The sequence below is a fragment of the Cetorhinus maximus genome, chromosome 15 (assembly GCF_964194155.1).
Source record: "Cetorhinus maximus chromosome 15, sCetMax3.hap1.1, whole genome shotgun sequence".
In the NCBI taxonomy this organism is placed as follows: Eukaryota; Metazoa; Chordata; class Chondrichthyes; order Lamniformes; family Cetorhinidae; genus Cetorhinus; species Cetorhinus maximus.
Window position 1 is genome coordinate 19,988,513 of NC_135893.1, and position 15,249 is coordinate 20,003,761.

General features: G+C 45.3%; 2 protein-coding genes across 3 annotated transcripts in view; one reads left to right on the forward strand and one right to left on the reverse strand.

Annotated features, from left to right (window-relative positions):
- The window catches only part of clcn6 (chloride channel 6), a 47,938-nt gene extending 37,237 nt beyond the window's left edge, over nucleotides 1-10,701 (reverse strand). Inside the window, exons 1-4 of the mRNA XM_078557984.1 lie at nucleotides 10,600-10,701; nucleotides 8,172-8,231; nucleotides 6,592-6,657; nucleotides 1,303-1,368 (exon numbers count right to left, since the gene is read on the reverse strand). Coding sequence (XP_078414110.1) covers nucleotides 1,303-1,368; nucleotides 6,592-6,657; nucleotides 8,172-8,231; nucleotides 10,600-10,668 — 261 coding nt within the window. The 5' untranslated portion in view covers nucleotides 10,669-10,701. The remainder of the gene's footprint in view (nucleotides 1-1,302; nucleotides 1,369-6,591; nucleotides 6,658-8,171; nucleotides 8,232-10,599) is intronic.
- A 61-nt stretch (nucleotides 10,702-10,762) lies between these two features.
- mthfr (methylenetetrahydrofolate reductase (NAD(P)H)) overlaps nucleotides 10,763-15,249 on the forward strand; it is a 30,072-nt gene continuing 25,585 nt past the window's right edge. The window contains exons 1-2 of one of the 2 annotated variants that reach the window (XM_078557985.1): nucleotides 10,763-10,892; nucleotides 12,300-12,381. The gene's annotated coding sequence lies outside the window, so the exon portion shown is untranslated. Of the gene's footprint in view, nucleotides 10,893-12,195; nucleotides 12,382-15,249 lie in introns of those variants that run through there. The other variant, XM_078557986.1, reaches the window with a different exon arrangement.

Sequence of the window (15,249 nt, forward strand, 5' to 3'; positions counted from 1 at the left end):
AGGTAACAAGCGCTGAACATGGAAGTCGCACTATCTCACTGTGACACTGGGGAGAGGCCTCAAAGCCACCCTCAGCTGTGGAGAGATTCAGTTTAAATCCAAACATAAACACAACTTTTCAGTGGGAATTCATTCAAACAGTAGGACTCAGGCTGTGTCAGATCTCTATCTTAACCAGTCAATAAAATGATCAGAAAATATCTGGAAAAACTCAGCAGGTCTTTAGGTTTTTAGACCTGCTGAGTTTTTCCAGGTATTTTTGTTTCGGATTTCCAGCATCCGCAGTTTTTTGCTTTTATAATAAAATGATCCAACTGGGTCCATGAATGAACAGCAAAGCAAGTCCAATATTCAAATGTAACACACATTTACACCTGCTTGGGGCTGAGGAACAAGACCTGGTGTGACATATTCTTCGATGATCACTGTCCAAATGGGAATGTTAGCAACTGAATTAGCAGCTGATCTCAATTTACCTGCTTCATTTACATTAATATAGAACAATCTGCATTTATACAGCACCTTTATTGCAGTGTAAAGTCTGAAAGCACTGCAGCATTAACAAACAAAACTTGAAACCAAGCTGCATTAGGACAGATCACCAAAAACTTGGTCAAGAGATGGGATGTAAGGAGCATTTCAAGGAGGAAATGCAGAGAGTATTAGGGAGGAGATTCCAGAGATTAGGGTCTCGGCAACTGAAGGCATGGTCGCCAATAGTGGAACCATTAAAATAGGGGATGTGCAAGAGAGCAGAGTTGGAGGAGTGCAGAAATCTAAGGGCTGTTGAGGTGGTTCCAAAGATAGAAGGAGAGAGGCCATGGAGGGATCTGCAAATAAGGGCAAAAATCTTAAAAGTCACAACAAACATAACAACCAATAATCTGTAGAAACAATAAATAACGAATAATGATGTGAACTACACAAGAATTCGGCACTCCCAGAGGGGAACAATGATAGCACAAGTACCCAGACGGGGGACAAATCACCCCACAACCAACAAGGGCTATTCCTGCCCAGAACATTCACAGTTGTGAAGTATGGAAGGATGAGGCTAATGACTGTGAACATTACCTAGGGTTAGTGGCTCAGAGCCCACTCATTTCTGAACCATGCCACAGCAATGCCATTCGCCCTTTCATATCGGGAGATCAAAATCAGTTGGCCAACATTGAGAAAGTAAGGCACTCCATTCATCAGAGATACTGATTTCCCAGGAAAAGTGACAAACTGCCTGTGATTGGCTTGCTCTTATCTTATATAAAGCACATATTTGCACAGTGTGACCAAGAACTCACTCACCAAACCAGTGCAGACACCGATACAAAATACTAGGATCCATTTCACCAACTCGTATCTCCCAACTCTCTGTTTAAATGAAACAAAAGTTAATCACAGCAGTCACACATAGCAAGCAAAACAAACTGAAAGCAGAGTTAACCACAGGGGTTGGATTGGTGTGGATTTGGTTATGACAAAAATGAAGCATTTTTGTCTAATTTTAGTCTGAAAGCAATAACAAAAAATGCTCAAAATACTCAGCAAGTCAGTGACATCTGTGGAAGGAGAAACAGTTAATGTTCCAGGTGTGCATCAAGGGCTTTGTACCTGAAATGTTAATCTATCTTTTCTCTCCATGGATACTGACTAACCTGCTGAGTGTTTCCAACACTGCTTAGTTTTGAAACAAAAACAGAAAATGCTGGAAACACTCAGCAGGTCTAACAGCATCTGTGGAGAAAAAAAGTTAACATTTCGAGTCCTTATGACTCTTCTTCAGAATTCTTCTTGAAGATTTACCGCTTAGTTTTGCTTTGGTTAATTTGGTAATATTTAATTCAATCACAATACTAAAAGGGTGATGTCAAAAAGCACATGTTCACATAAAGGGTAGTGGAAATCTTGAACTGTCTCCACCAAAGAGCTGTTAAGCCCTGGGTGCGAGTCAATGGATTTCAATTTCAAAACTCAAATTGATAGATTTTTGTTAGACAAGGGTATTAAGGGTTAAAGAACCAAGGGGGGTAAATAGAGTTAACATACAGATCACCCATGATCTAACTGAATGGCAGAAGAGGCTTGAGGGGCAGATAGGCTCCTCCTGTTCCTAGTCTAAATATTCCTTTAACACAACTGACTGGATGCTCCTTGGGAAATTAGATGCCTTACATGTCTAATCAGACTACATTCTAAATGCAGATTATATACTTTCAGCTATGAAGAAAAGATGGTAAACCTTCTTCTCACTGAGTTGCAGAAAAATAGTACACTGCCATCAGCATCCAGTTCACACAATTACAGGATGCAGAAAAACAAACACCATTTATATAACAATCTTCACAACCTCAGGAGGTCCTAAAGCACTTCATGGTCAGTGAAGAACTTTCAGTCACTATTGCAGGGAAAAAAATGCAAATTTTAAATCTGCAAGATCCCACAAACAGTAATGAGACCAAATAATCATTATTTTGTGGCATTCGTTTAGTGGTAAAGGTTGACTAGGATAAAGGAGAGTTCCCGTGCTCTTATCTAGCAAGATGGGATTAGCTGTCCACCTCAAATGGCAAAAGGGCCTTGGTATGACTTCACATCTAAATAACACATTTCCTTGGTACCAGAGTGTCAGCCTAAATTTTGTACTTGTCGTTCAAGTGTGGGGCTTGAAAGCATGACTTTCTGAATCAGTTGCAAGAGTGCTCCCTCAAAGTCAAGACCAGCACTATTTATAGAGGTTCTAATTTGGAGCACAGGAATTTAAAATAGGAAAATAATGACAGCAAACCTGGTCTGGATTTTGTGGCAGGGGGTGGGGTGGAGGTGCGGGGCTAATGTTGAACTGTCAACATTCTTTGTTATTAACCCTCTGAAACTGAATGCAACTTCACGATTTTGAGCATGTACAAATTTGTGTGGAATTCCTGAAATTGTGGGTCGTCACTCAGGACCCACACAGGCTGCACTGTCGTCCACCCACCAGAGGCAGCTATCAGGAGATCACTGAGAACTGCAACTTTCCCACTCCAACATCACTGTTAGAAACTCCAAAGAAGCTTATACCTTGTTCAATCAGGTGTTACTAGGTTTTTAAACAGTGATATGATTAATAAAAGTATTAACAGAACTGGCCCTAAAAATATAATTTTACATTTGTGGTGTGCTGTCAAATGGTTAATTAGTAAATTTAAGTTAATTTTTGTTCTAAAAACTTTTTAGAAACTTTAAGAATTATGAAAAATTTCTAGAATTTTTAAAAATTATTTTTCCAGAATAGTGGCAATCATGAAAACGTTGCTAAAAATGGTGAGGATTGGGCACTTAACATTCAACAAAATAAATATATAATATAGTAATCAGAAAATAAAAATGGGGCAAGGACAGAATCCATCTGATTAGAGTTGAGAAGAAAAAAGTGAAAGAGCAAGGTTCAAATCTGCAGGCAAATAACAAAGATGTGCAAGAACTATAGACTGCTGATAGCAGGGAACTTTAATTACCGAAATATTGATTGGGATAATGTGAGAGAAAAGGGAAAGGAGTGGAAGGAACCTCCTTGAACAGTATGTTCTGCATCCAACTAGGAAGGAAGCATTGCTGGATCTGGTGATAGGGAATGAGTTGGGCCAAGCGAATTGAGTGTTTGTGCGAGAACATTTGGCTAAAAGTGATCTTTGCACCATAAATTTTAGATGAGTAATGGAAAAGAGCAAGGAAAAATCTAAGGTAGAACTTCTAAACAGGAAGAGGGCTAACTTCAATGCATTGAGAGGGAGGTTTAGCCAGGACAATAAGAAGCCAAAGTTTTGACAAGAAAAACTGTAGTGGAACATTGGGTGATTTTTATGGAAGTGGTGCATCAGACACAGGCAGGTGCATTCCATCAAGAGGAAGGGAACCAAAGCTAGGGCTCCTTGAATGATGAGGAAGATGGAGAATATGATGAAACAAAAGAAAAGAATGTATGGTGCATATCATGTGAATTCTTCTGCGAGAACCAGGCCAAATACAGTAAGCTGAGAGGGGAAGTGAAGAGGAAAATAAGACTGGCAAAGAGAGAAAATGAGAACTGAATGACAATTGACAAAAATTTTCTACCAGAATGTAAATAGTAAGTGGGTAGTAAGAGGCAGTGTTGGCCCCTTAGGGATAAAGGATGTGATATACGCTCAGAGGTGGAGGGCAAGGCTAGAATACTTAATGAGTACTTTGTACTGATATTCACTAAGGAAGAGGATGATGAAAAAATATCGGCAGAAGCAGAGATGGTAAAGGTAATCAATGGGTGAATATTGACAGGCAGAATGCACAAGAAAGGCTGTCTATGCTTAAGCGTGGCAAGTCACCTGGTCCTGATGGCTTGCACCCCAGGTTGCAAAGGGAAGTGGAGTACAGAAGGGCTTGTCCTAATCTTCCCTAAATGTGGGGCGGGCAGGTGCTGTAGGATTAGAAAGTACCAAATGTGACACGCTTGTTCAAGAAAGTATACAACGGCATTCCTAGTAACTACAGGACCGTCAGTTTAACATCAAGAGCTGGATAAGGTTTTAGAAACGATAATCAACCAAAAAGATCAACAGGCACTAGGAAAGAAGTTCTATTTGTATTTTTTGGGTGTTAGGAATGAGTTTTAGCTTTAAAGTTTATGTTTGATTTGTATTTCAGTATGTGTGTGTTAAGAAAGGTCAAATAGAGTTTTAGTTTCACTTTAAACGGTCCTTGCATTTCTAATGAGAGTTTACGACTTAAGGAGTTAAGCAAACACAAGAGTAGAAGAATTGGGCTATTGCCAAGCAACAGGGGGCCCCGAGAGGCAGGTCCCTCCCACAGACATACACACAAGAGAAACAGCAGTTTTGATTTGGAAGCTGTGGAGTTCAGCTGGTTTTGAAGTTGCTGCCAGGAGAGATTGGAGCAAAGGGGACAGGTAGCCAGTCCCAAGCTAAAGAAAAACCCCAAAAAATCCAGGGGAGTGGAAGAGGGGAAGTCCAAAGAAGACCTTCTAGTCAAAGGAAGGACAGGGACCTTGAAAAGGTCCTAAGTGAAGTTAAGAGTGAGGGGCAGAGAGAAAGGCTCTAATACTTCAGATTTAAAGAGACAAAAGCTGCAGAAAACAGATTTAAAGCGAGGACAGCTTGCAAGAGGTGAGACGACTGAAGGTCTGTAACTCTTTGCTATGGGCATGTGAAGCAAAGGTGTACTGTTGATGGCTGAGTTGATGAGTGTGCGCGTGTGGAAGACAACTTGAATGCATGTGGTGACCCAGGAAAGATGAACATCGGAAAGAGATTTCAAAACCCTGGAGGTGAACCCTTGCAGAAGGCATCTGAGAGAAAGCATCGGTTTGGGAGTCAATTCCAAGGCAACGCCTTGGAGTGGAGATTGGAAACCCTCGTGTGAAAGACGGTGTGCAGTGAGATCAGTTGGCTCATGGTTTGATAAGTGCCTGGGGGGAGCTGAGGAGAGATCCATAGCATCTGCTTGAGGTGGCATCTATCACTTGGTTTTAGAATGTGGTGTGTCTGACCACAGGGTGCCTTAGGTTTACATGGACTGTGTATTTACTGTAAAAATTAAAGTATAAGATAGCTTTTATAACTTGTGTTATCCTTACAAATCTGTAAAGGTATAGTTGTGGGTGAAGGAGTGTTGTAATATAGTTCATATTTTCTTGTTGAATGAATGTTTTATTGTTTTGTTAAAAGTTCATCAGCTGACTCCTATGACTCTTTAGTAGCTACTCTCCACATATCTAAACAAACAAATTAAGAGTTTGGATCTATCAAGCTGGTCCAGCTGGGATCATAACATTAATCTGACTAAGCTTTTTTATGAGGTAGCAAAGAAAGTTGAAAGCAGTGCATTGGATGTTGCCTATTTGAATTCTAAGAAAGAATTTGACAAAGGACCACATAAAAGGCTAGTTACCAAAACTGATGCTGATGGAATAGAAGGGTCGATGTCCAATTGGACAAAAAAATTGACTTAAGGAAAAAAAACTGAGTATAACAGTAAATGGTTGATTTTCAGAGTGGAGGATTGTAGACAATGGTGTTCCCCAAGGGTCAATGCTCGGACCACTGCTTTTTTTTGATGTAAATGACTGGGATATTGGAATGTAGAGTAAAATTTCAAAATTTGCCAATGATATTGGGACACAGATAGGTTAGCAGAATGAGCTGACAGATGGCAGTTAGAATTTAATACTGAGAAGTATGGCACAGTTCTAAAGAATTTGTGGGGTAGAGATCTTGGGGTTCATGTGCATACATCTTTGAAGGTGGCAGGACATATTGAGAGAGTAGTTAGCAAAGCATATGGGATCTTGGGCTTCATAAATAGAGGTAAAATAAAGCAGAAAAATTATGCTGAACTTTTTTTAAGCTCTGGTTAGGCCACAACTAGAATTGCTTCCAATTCCAGTCACCACATTTTAGGAAGGATATGAATGTTCTTGAGAGGTGCAGAGGAGATTTAGCTGAATGGTTCCAATGATGAGGAAATTTAGCTACAAGAAGCTGAGGTTATTCTTCCTGGAGCAAAAGAGGTTCAGGGGAGAAAGCAGGAAAAGTGTAACAGCAGTTTTTCTCAATGTACCTTGTTATCCAGCGTTTCCAGCACCTCCAAGTAAGGCTCATTGATGCACTTATCATAATCCAAACTCTGCCAGGAAGAGAGAAACCATCAGGCACACCACAAAGAGAACATTACTCAAAGAGGGATTCTAACAGATGCAGAACAAACCCGGAATCCACTGTAACTGTGCTGTCATTGAACTACAGTCATGAAACTTGCAGTGAGGATTCCAACTGGAGTAATTAAAAATCAGATAGCAAACCACTGCTAGCACCAGGACTGACACAAATCTGAATCAAAATACCGGAATACAATATAATCACCAACATTACACATAATATAAAAAGCAACAATTCACTTAAAAATCTTGATTTAATCTTGGGATTCAAGATTATTTATAAATTGCTTGTTGGTTGAACCACGAATCTGTTGAATGTATTCATTAGGAGCAGTTGCTCACATTGCTATAGGTCTGAAGTCACATTTAGGCCAGACCAGGAAAGGACGACAGATTTCCTTCCCTTAAGGAGATTAGTGAACCAGGTGGATTTTTATGACAATCCAGTAGTTTTATGGTCACCATTATTGATGCTCAATTTTTATTCCAGGTTTATTTAATTGAATTTAAATTTTCCAGCTGTCATGGTGAGATTTGATTTCATGTCTCTGGGTTATTAGTCCAAGCCTCTGGATTACTGGTCCAGTAACATGACCCATAGGTACCGTACCCCCAAATTATGCATCACCTACATAAACCACCAAAATCCCTCGATTAGGTTCCAGCCTGTGTATCCACCATTCAATATATAAACACCCAAACCCCTTTATTAGATTCCAGACTATAACTCTCTCTCTCAAATTCTGAATTCTCTATTTCTGAGTTACATTGTTGCACATTATAAAAATACAATTTATTTTGATTTACTATTGCTGTAATGTGGTACCTGTATGGCCCTTAAAGCAACTTCCAGCCACAAGAAAGCCTGTCTTCAAAATCTGCAGTAATATTAGTCACACACAGCACTTTCATCAATATCCAGGGCAATTAGGAGTTTGTAACAAATGCTGGCCTTGCCAGAGATGTTCACATCCCATGAAGAAATAAAATTATTATAAACGTAAACGCACAGGTTTAAGGAGTTTTTCCAAATTAAGCTTGATATATTGTACACCAGCAGATTTAACAAAGAGCAACTAATCTATTCGAGGCAGCATGTTCCAGAGCATATCCCTTGGGTATAAGATAGGGACAGCGAGAGTTTGAAAGAACAGCTGTTGAACAAAGAGGAAGCTGCCAGCTGATTTGAGCTTTATTAAACCATTAAATCACTTAGTCTTTGAACAAACACTAGTGTGGCCTAATGGTACCTCAAAAATCTCTCGAGCAGAATTGCATTGCACAAAACGTGGAAGCCATCAGGCTGCCTGAGCTTCCAGTTGGTGATGGTGTGGGCTGGGAAACTCAAAAATGAGGAACAGAAGAAAATAAGTGATCTCCCTGCAGCCCAGTTCCCTCCCTCCCAGACAATTAAATGTCAGTGTGCAGCACACAGGGACAAATAAAGGTTGAATGTGCACACTTCCCCTGTTCACTTACGTACCTCATAGTCTTTCCGTGGCAAAATTTCATCCTCTTCCTCATGTGTCTCTCCCAGAATAGTCTGTAACAAACACAGAATTTTGCATTAATTCCAGTTCAGTTAGATACCAATCAAAAGCCTAATAACCACAAGTATTAGCTTTGCTTTCTCTTCTCAAAAGGCCTGACATAAATTGATAAATACTGATGACAGCAATTACAGGAATAAGGGCTTTTACAGAAGTTGAGTAGTTGACATAATAGAATGCACTTCCCCTCCCCACCATTGCACTAACCCCATGAAACGCATCATCCATGTAATGCTGGGAGTCAACTGGAATTTTCTAGCTGGAGTTTGAAAGATTTTTGTTAAGGGTATCAAAGGATATGGGGAAAAGGTGGGTAAAATGGAGTTAAAGTACAGATCAGCCACGATCTAACTGAACAGGCACAAGGAGCTGAATGGTTCACAACTCACCCCTCAAAATGACACTCTAATACTAACTGGTCTTTTTCTCTTCACTTCATTCAGAATCATTGCAGCATCATGGTCAGTGGCCAAATTATAGTCAGTCAAGAATATAAACACACAGGAAATTTTCACTATATGTCATCAATCAGGGCACAAACTGCAATCTCATGATCAATCTGCTGTAACCCTTAAACCACCTCCTGACCAAGGGCTGTAACCTTCTGATACAACTCCATCTTTCTGATCAGTCGTAACTTTCAAAACCTTCCCCTTCCGCCCTAACATTTAGAAATATTACAATACTGATCTGTCAGTCTCCTGCAACAATCACCATCCCATCACTGAGCCCACGAACATTCCTTGTTATCGAGCTCAGGAAAGTTGGGTGCATTCCCCATTGATCTCTTCCCTCAAGCTCCCGAGGAGTTACCACAGTTAATGATGGACATCACATTGGATGTGGTCTCACTCAGAGTTTCATTTGTGCCTTAGGAAAAAGCATGGGAAGAAACACAAATGAGAACATAAGAAATAAGAACCCCTTGAGCCTGCTTCACTATTCAGTAAGATCAGATTTGAACTTCTACATCAACTCCACTCTCCTACCCTATCCCCATATCCTTTGAATCCTTTAGTGGCTAAAAACCCATTGATCAGTTAGGAATATACTCATCAATTGAGCATTCACAGCTCTCTAGGATAGAGAATTCAAAAGATTCACAATCCTCTGAGTGAAGGAATTTCTCTTAATCTCAGTCTAAAATTTCTAATCCCTTATCTGGAGATGATGGGCCTAGTGCTAGACTCTCCAGCCAGGGGAAATAGCCTCCCAGTATTGTACCCTGTCAAACTCAAAATATTAGGTATATGTTTCAATGAGATCACCTCTCATTCTTCTAAACATCAGAGAACATAGGCCCATCCTACTCAAATCTCTCCTCATAGGTCAGTTTTCTCCTTCCAGGAATCAATCTAGTGAGCCTTCATTGCACAATGAAAGCCTCTGCCTTTTAAAAAAATGTCCTGCTTTTCCATTCTTCCTATCAAAATGAACAACTTCACACTTTACATCATACTCCACCTGTCACTTTCTTGCCTGATCACTTAACAAACTATATTCCTTTACAGCCTTCCTCGCAGCTTACTTTTCTACCTAGTTTTGCATCATTAGCAAACATGGGTAACTACATTTGGTCTCCTCATCCAAGTCATTGATACAGGCTGTAAATAGCTGAGATCCAAGCACTGGCCCTTACAATACTTCATTTGTTACATCCTGCCACCCTGAAAAGGACATTCAGTCTTACTCTTCATTTCCTGTTTGGGATTCAATCCTCAATTCCATGCTAACATTTCAGCTCAGAAGCTCTAATCTTGTGTGGCACCTCACTGAATGCCTTCTGAAAAGATGACCGACACACCACTACCTATGTAGAGGATTCAGTAAATAAATGTATGGTTTAGGATGGCACAAAGCCATACCAAGCAGGACAATTCCAAGTCTCCACTCAATTAACTAACCTTACCCTGCATAGGTATAAAGAGGGGTGAAAGTACAGTAGGTCAGTACCCCTGAACTACAGCGGGGAGGAAATCAGCCAAGTTTCAGTGCTATGGGGGTTGTTGGGGGGTTGGGTGGTGCAGTAAGGACAATGCCAATGATGCTCCCCACAGACGAAGAGCCACAATCAAGACAATGGTAGGAGCTGGGTGGAGAAGAAACAGGTGCAAGGGAAATCAATTTTAAAATGGAACGAGAGTTGGAAGATCAATTTGGTGGGAGGCAGCAAAGGTGAGAGACATGGAGGGGGAGCAGGCATGAGGGTCCCGGGCGGGGTGAGTGGCTGAGGCAACCAGGAAATGTTCCGGGAGCCGTTCACTGAGCGGGGAAGAGGGGCGGAACTGAGCCCGAAGTCTGTGGTGAACCCAGTAAAGCTAGCAGTGAGACTGCCCTGTCTGCACCCCTTCCCCCGCTCACCAGCTCCTCCGGGCTCCGGCCCTCTCTCTCCCCGCAGCAGCAGCAGCACCGCAGCCGCCCGCTCGCCATCGCCACCCCACGTGACCCGCAGCCCCACGGCTGCGTCACGTGCTCCGGGGCTGCCAATCACCAGAAGGGGCGGGGCTCAGTGCCGCGGGCTCGAACCCGACGCACGAGCACCCGCCTGTTGCTGGGAGCGCGCCGGTGAATTGAAGAGAGCGGGTTCGTCGCGGGGCCGCGCAGTTCCTAGAAACTCCTCTTCTGTTGTTCGGGTGGCTTCTGGAAGCTTTGATGTAAAGTGACTGGGATCGGGGTCCGCCCGCTGGGGGATTGGGGGTCCGGGTTCCGGGATCCACGATCCGCCCGCAGGGGGATTGGGGAAGCGGGGTCCGCCCGCTGGGGGATTGGGGGAGCGGGGTCCGGGTTCCAGGGTCCGGGATCCGCGATCCGCCGGCTGGGGGATTGGGGGAGCGGGGTCCGCCCGCTGGGGGATTGGGGGAGCGGGGTCCGCCCGCTGGGGGATTGGGGTAGCGGGGTCCGCCCGCTGGGGGATTGGGGGAGCGGCCTCCGCCCGCTGGGGGATTGGGGGACCGGGGTCCGCCCGCTGGGGGATTGGAGGATCCGGGGTCCGCCCGCTGGGGGATTGGGGGAGCGGGGATCCGGGGTCCGCCCGCTGGGGGATTGGGGGACCGGGGTCCGCCCGCTGGGGGATTGGAGGATCCGGGGTCCGCCCGCTGGGGGATTGGGGGAGCGGGGATCCGGGGTCCGCCCGCTGGGGGATTGGGGGATCCGGGGATCCGGGGTCCGCCCGCTGGGGGATTGGGGGATCCGGGGATCCGGGGTCCGCCCGCTGGGGGATTGGGCGACCGGGGTCCGGGTTCCGGGGTCCGGGATCCGCGATCCGCCCGCAGGGGGATTGGGGGAGCGGGGTCCGCCCGCTGGGGGATTGGGCGACCGGGGTCCGGGTTCCGGGGTCCGGGATCCGCGATCCGCCCGCAGGGGGATTGGGGGAGCGGGGTCCGCCCGCTGGGGGATTGGGGGAGCGGGGTCCGCCCGCTGGGGGATTGGGGGATCCTGGGTCCGCCCACTGGGGGATTGGGGGACCGGGGTCCGGGTTCCGGGGTCCGGGATCCGCGATCCGCCCGCAGGGGGATTGGGGGAGCGGGGTCCGCCCGCTGGGGGATTGGGGGAGCGGGGATCCGGGGTCCGCCCGCTGGGGGATTGGGGGACCGGGGTCCACCCGCTGGGGGATTGGGGGATTGGGGGAGCGGGGTCCGCCCGCTGGGGGATTGGGGGACCCGGGTCCGCCCACAGGGGGATTGGGGGATCTGGGATCTGCCCGCTGGGGGATTGGGGGACCGGGGTCCGGGGTCCGCCCGCAGGGGGATTGGGGGAGCGGGCTCCGCCCGCTGGGGGATTGGGGGATCCGGGGTCCGCCCGCAGGGGGATTGGGGGAGCGGCCTCCGCCCGCTGGGGGATTGGGGGAGCGGGGTCCGCCCGCTGGGGGATTGGGGGAGCGGGGTCCGCTGGCAGTTGTCATTCATTGAGTCCTGGAGGGTATCTGCTTCGTTAATATTGTTGCGAAGTTGGGTCTGTGCGGGGAAAGTGATGCGCCTGGTGCTCGCCTGTTAAATAATTTGGGTGAAGGTAAGGGTGGGACTCTCATTCCGGTTTTAAAGGAGGCGGTGATTCTATTTCAGACAGCAGTGTCAGTCGCGGATATCGGAGTTCGGACAGTACTCGCCGTGGGCTTCAAGTGTTTCCAAGTTATCTATTCCACAGGTAGGTTCAAGTAAAGCTTTCTCTACACTGCCCTATCAAACACTCCCAGGGCAGGTGCAACAGTGGTTAGAGATACAAGAGTAAAGCTCCTTTTACACTGCCGTTACTATCTCCTAATTCTAACGCTTGTCTTAATGCCAATGTAACTCTTTCGTGTTGTAACTCTGAAATGTACCAAACAGTGAGAAGGATAGAAACAAAAAGCTAAAAGCCACTGCGGATGCTGGAAATCCAAAACAAAAACAGAATTACCTGGAAAAACAAAAACAGAATTACCTGGCGGCATTCCGTAGGGATCGTTCCCTCCGGGACACCCTGGTCCACTCCTCCATCACCCCCTACTCCTCAACCCCCACCTATGGCACCTTCCCATGCCCACGCAGAAGATGCAACACCTGCCCCTTTACTTCCTCTCTCCTCACCGTCCAAGGGCCCAAACACTCCTTTCAAGTGAAGCAGCATTTCACTTGCATTTCTCCTAACTTAGTCTACTGCATTCGTTGCTCCCAATGCGGTCTCCTCTACATTGGAGAGACCAAACGCAAACTGGGTGACCGCTTTGCAGAACACCTGCGGTCTGTCCGCAAGAAAGACCCAAACCTCCCTGTTGCTTGCCATTTTAACACTCCACCCTGCTCTCTTGCCCACATGTCTGTCCTTGGCTTGCTGCATTGTTCCAGTGAAGCCCAACGCAAACTGGAGGAACAGCACCTCATCTTCCAACTAGGCACTTTACAGCCTTCCGGGCTGAATATTGAATTCAACAACTTTAGATCTTAAACTCCCCCTCCCCCCATCCCCACCCTGTTTCTTCCCCCTCCCTTTTGTTTTTTCCAATAATTTATATAGATTCTTCTTTTCCCACCTATTTCCATTATTTTTAAATCTACAACTAACACTTTGTTAGTCTTTCCACCCCACCCCCACTAGAGCTGTACCTTGAGTATCCTGCCATCCATTCTTAATTAGCACTTTTCTTAGATAATATCACCACCTTCAACACCTCTTTGATCCTTTTGTCTGTGACATCTTTTGATTATCTGCTCCTATCACTGCTTGCTTATCCCTACAACCACCCCACTCTCAACTTCTCTCTCCCCCCTCCCCCCACCTTAAACCAGCTTATATTTCACCCCTCTCCTAACTATACTTCAGTTCTGCCGAAGGGTCATGAGGACTCGAAACGTCAACTGTTTTCTTCTCCACCAATGCTGCCAGACTTGCTGAGTTTTTCCAGGTAATTCTGTTTTTGTTTTGAGTGAGAAGGATAGTCTCTCTCAAGGTTATCATCTGGGGTGTTTGGCAGGGTCCGGTGGGTATGTAGGTGACTTCTGAGGCCCATCTGTGCCGGCAAAAGTTCTGCTGCAAATAGGACAGGATATCGCAGACGATTGCGTTTTGGGTGCGTTCCTGGTTCGGGGTTTCCTCTCCTTTCATTCTCTCTCTGCTTCTGATATACGCTTGCTTTTGATGGAGTTTTTTATTTAGTCGTGCCAGTTGCAGTGATCCTGAGTGAGCTTCTCCCAGGACTCGAATTTGATATCAAAACTCCGAAGTGAAGCCTTTAGAGTGTCCTTGTAGTGCTTCCTTTGACCATCGTGAGAGTGCACCCCCGACACTCAAACTCTCCATAGAAGATCTACTTTAGTAAGAGTGTGTCAGGCATTCTGGCTACGTGACCAGCCCAACTCAATTACAACTGTCTCCATATGTTGTGGATACGTGGCATGCCAACTCAGATAAGCACCTTAGTATCTGGTATTTTTTACTGCCAGTATCTTCAGAAGATTCCAAAGGTAGCTCAAGTAAAAGTGGTTAAGCATGATGCTGATACACCGTCCAAGTGTTGCATGGATAGGACAAGTGAACTTATGAAACAAAAACAGAAAATGCTGGAAAAACTCAGCAGGTCTAACAGCATCTGTGGAAAGAATAAAAACAGAGTTAACATTTTGAGTCCTTATGACTATTGTTCAGAGCTAAAGAGAAGTAAAAATGTAATGAAATTTTTACTATTTAAGGGGGGTGGAGCAGGTGAAGGCCAGTGATAAATTTCATTGCATTTTTACTTCTCTTTAGCTCTGAAGAAGAGTCATAAGGACTCAAAATGTTAACTCTATTTTTTCTTCTCTCCACAAATGCTGTTAGACCTGCTGAGTTTTTCCAGCACTTTGTTTTGTTTCAGATTTCCAGCATCCACAGTATTTTGCTTTTATCATAAGTGAACTTGTCTCATGAATGAAAGGAATGAAACCGGACGGACCACCTGGCATCAACCTAGGCACTGGAAATGACAACGGCAATCGCAGTCCTGTCGACCCTGCAAAGTCCTCCTTACTAATATCTGGGGGCTTATGCCAAAATTGGGAGAGCTGTCTCACAGACTGGTCAAGCAACAGCCTGACGTAGACATCCTCACAGAATCATATCTTACGGATAATGTGCCAGACGCCACCATCACCATCCCTGGGTATGTCCTGTCCCACTGGCAAGACAGACCCAGCAGAGATTGCGACACAGTGGTATACAGTCGGGAGGAAGTTGCCCTGGGAGTCCTCAACATTGAATCTGGACCCCATGATGTCTCACGGCATCAGATCAAACATGGACAAGGAAACCTCCTGCTGATTACCACGTACCGCCCTCCCTCAACTGATGAATCAGTGCTCCTCCACGTTGAACATCACTTGGAGCAAGCACTGAGGGTGACAAGGGCACAGAATGTACTCTGGGCGGGGGGACTGACCAAGCTGGTCAAGTCCTAAAAGACACAGCTGCTAGACTGGGTCTGTAGCAGATTGTGAAGGAACCAACAAGAGGGAAAAGCATGCTTGACCTCATCCTCTCCAACCTGCCTGCCACAGATGC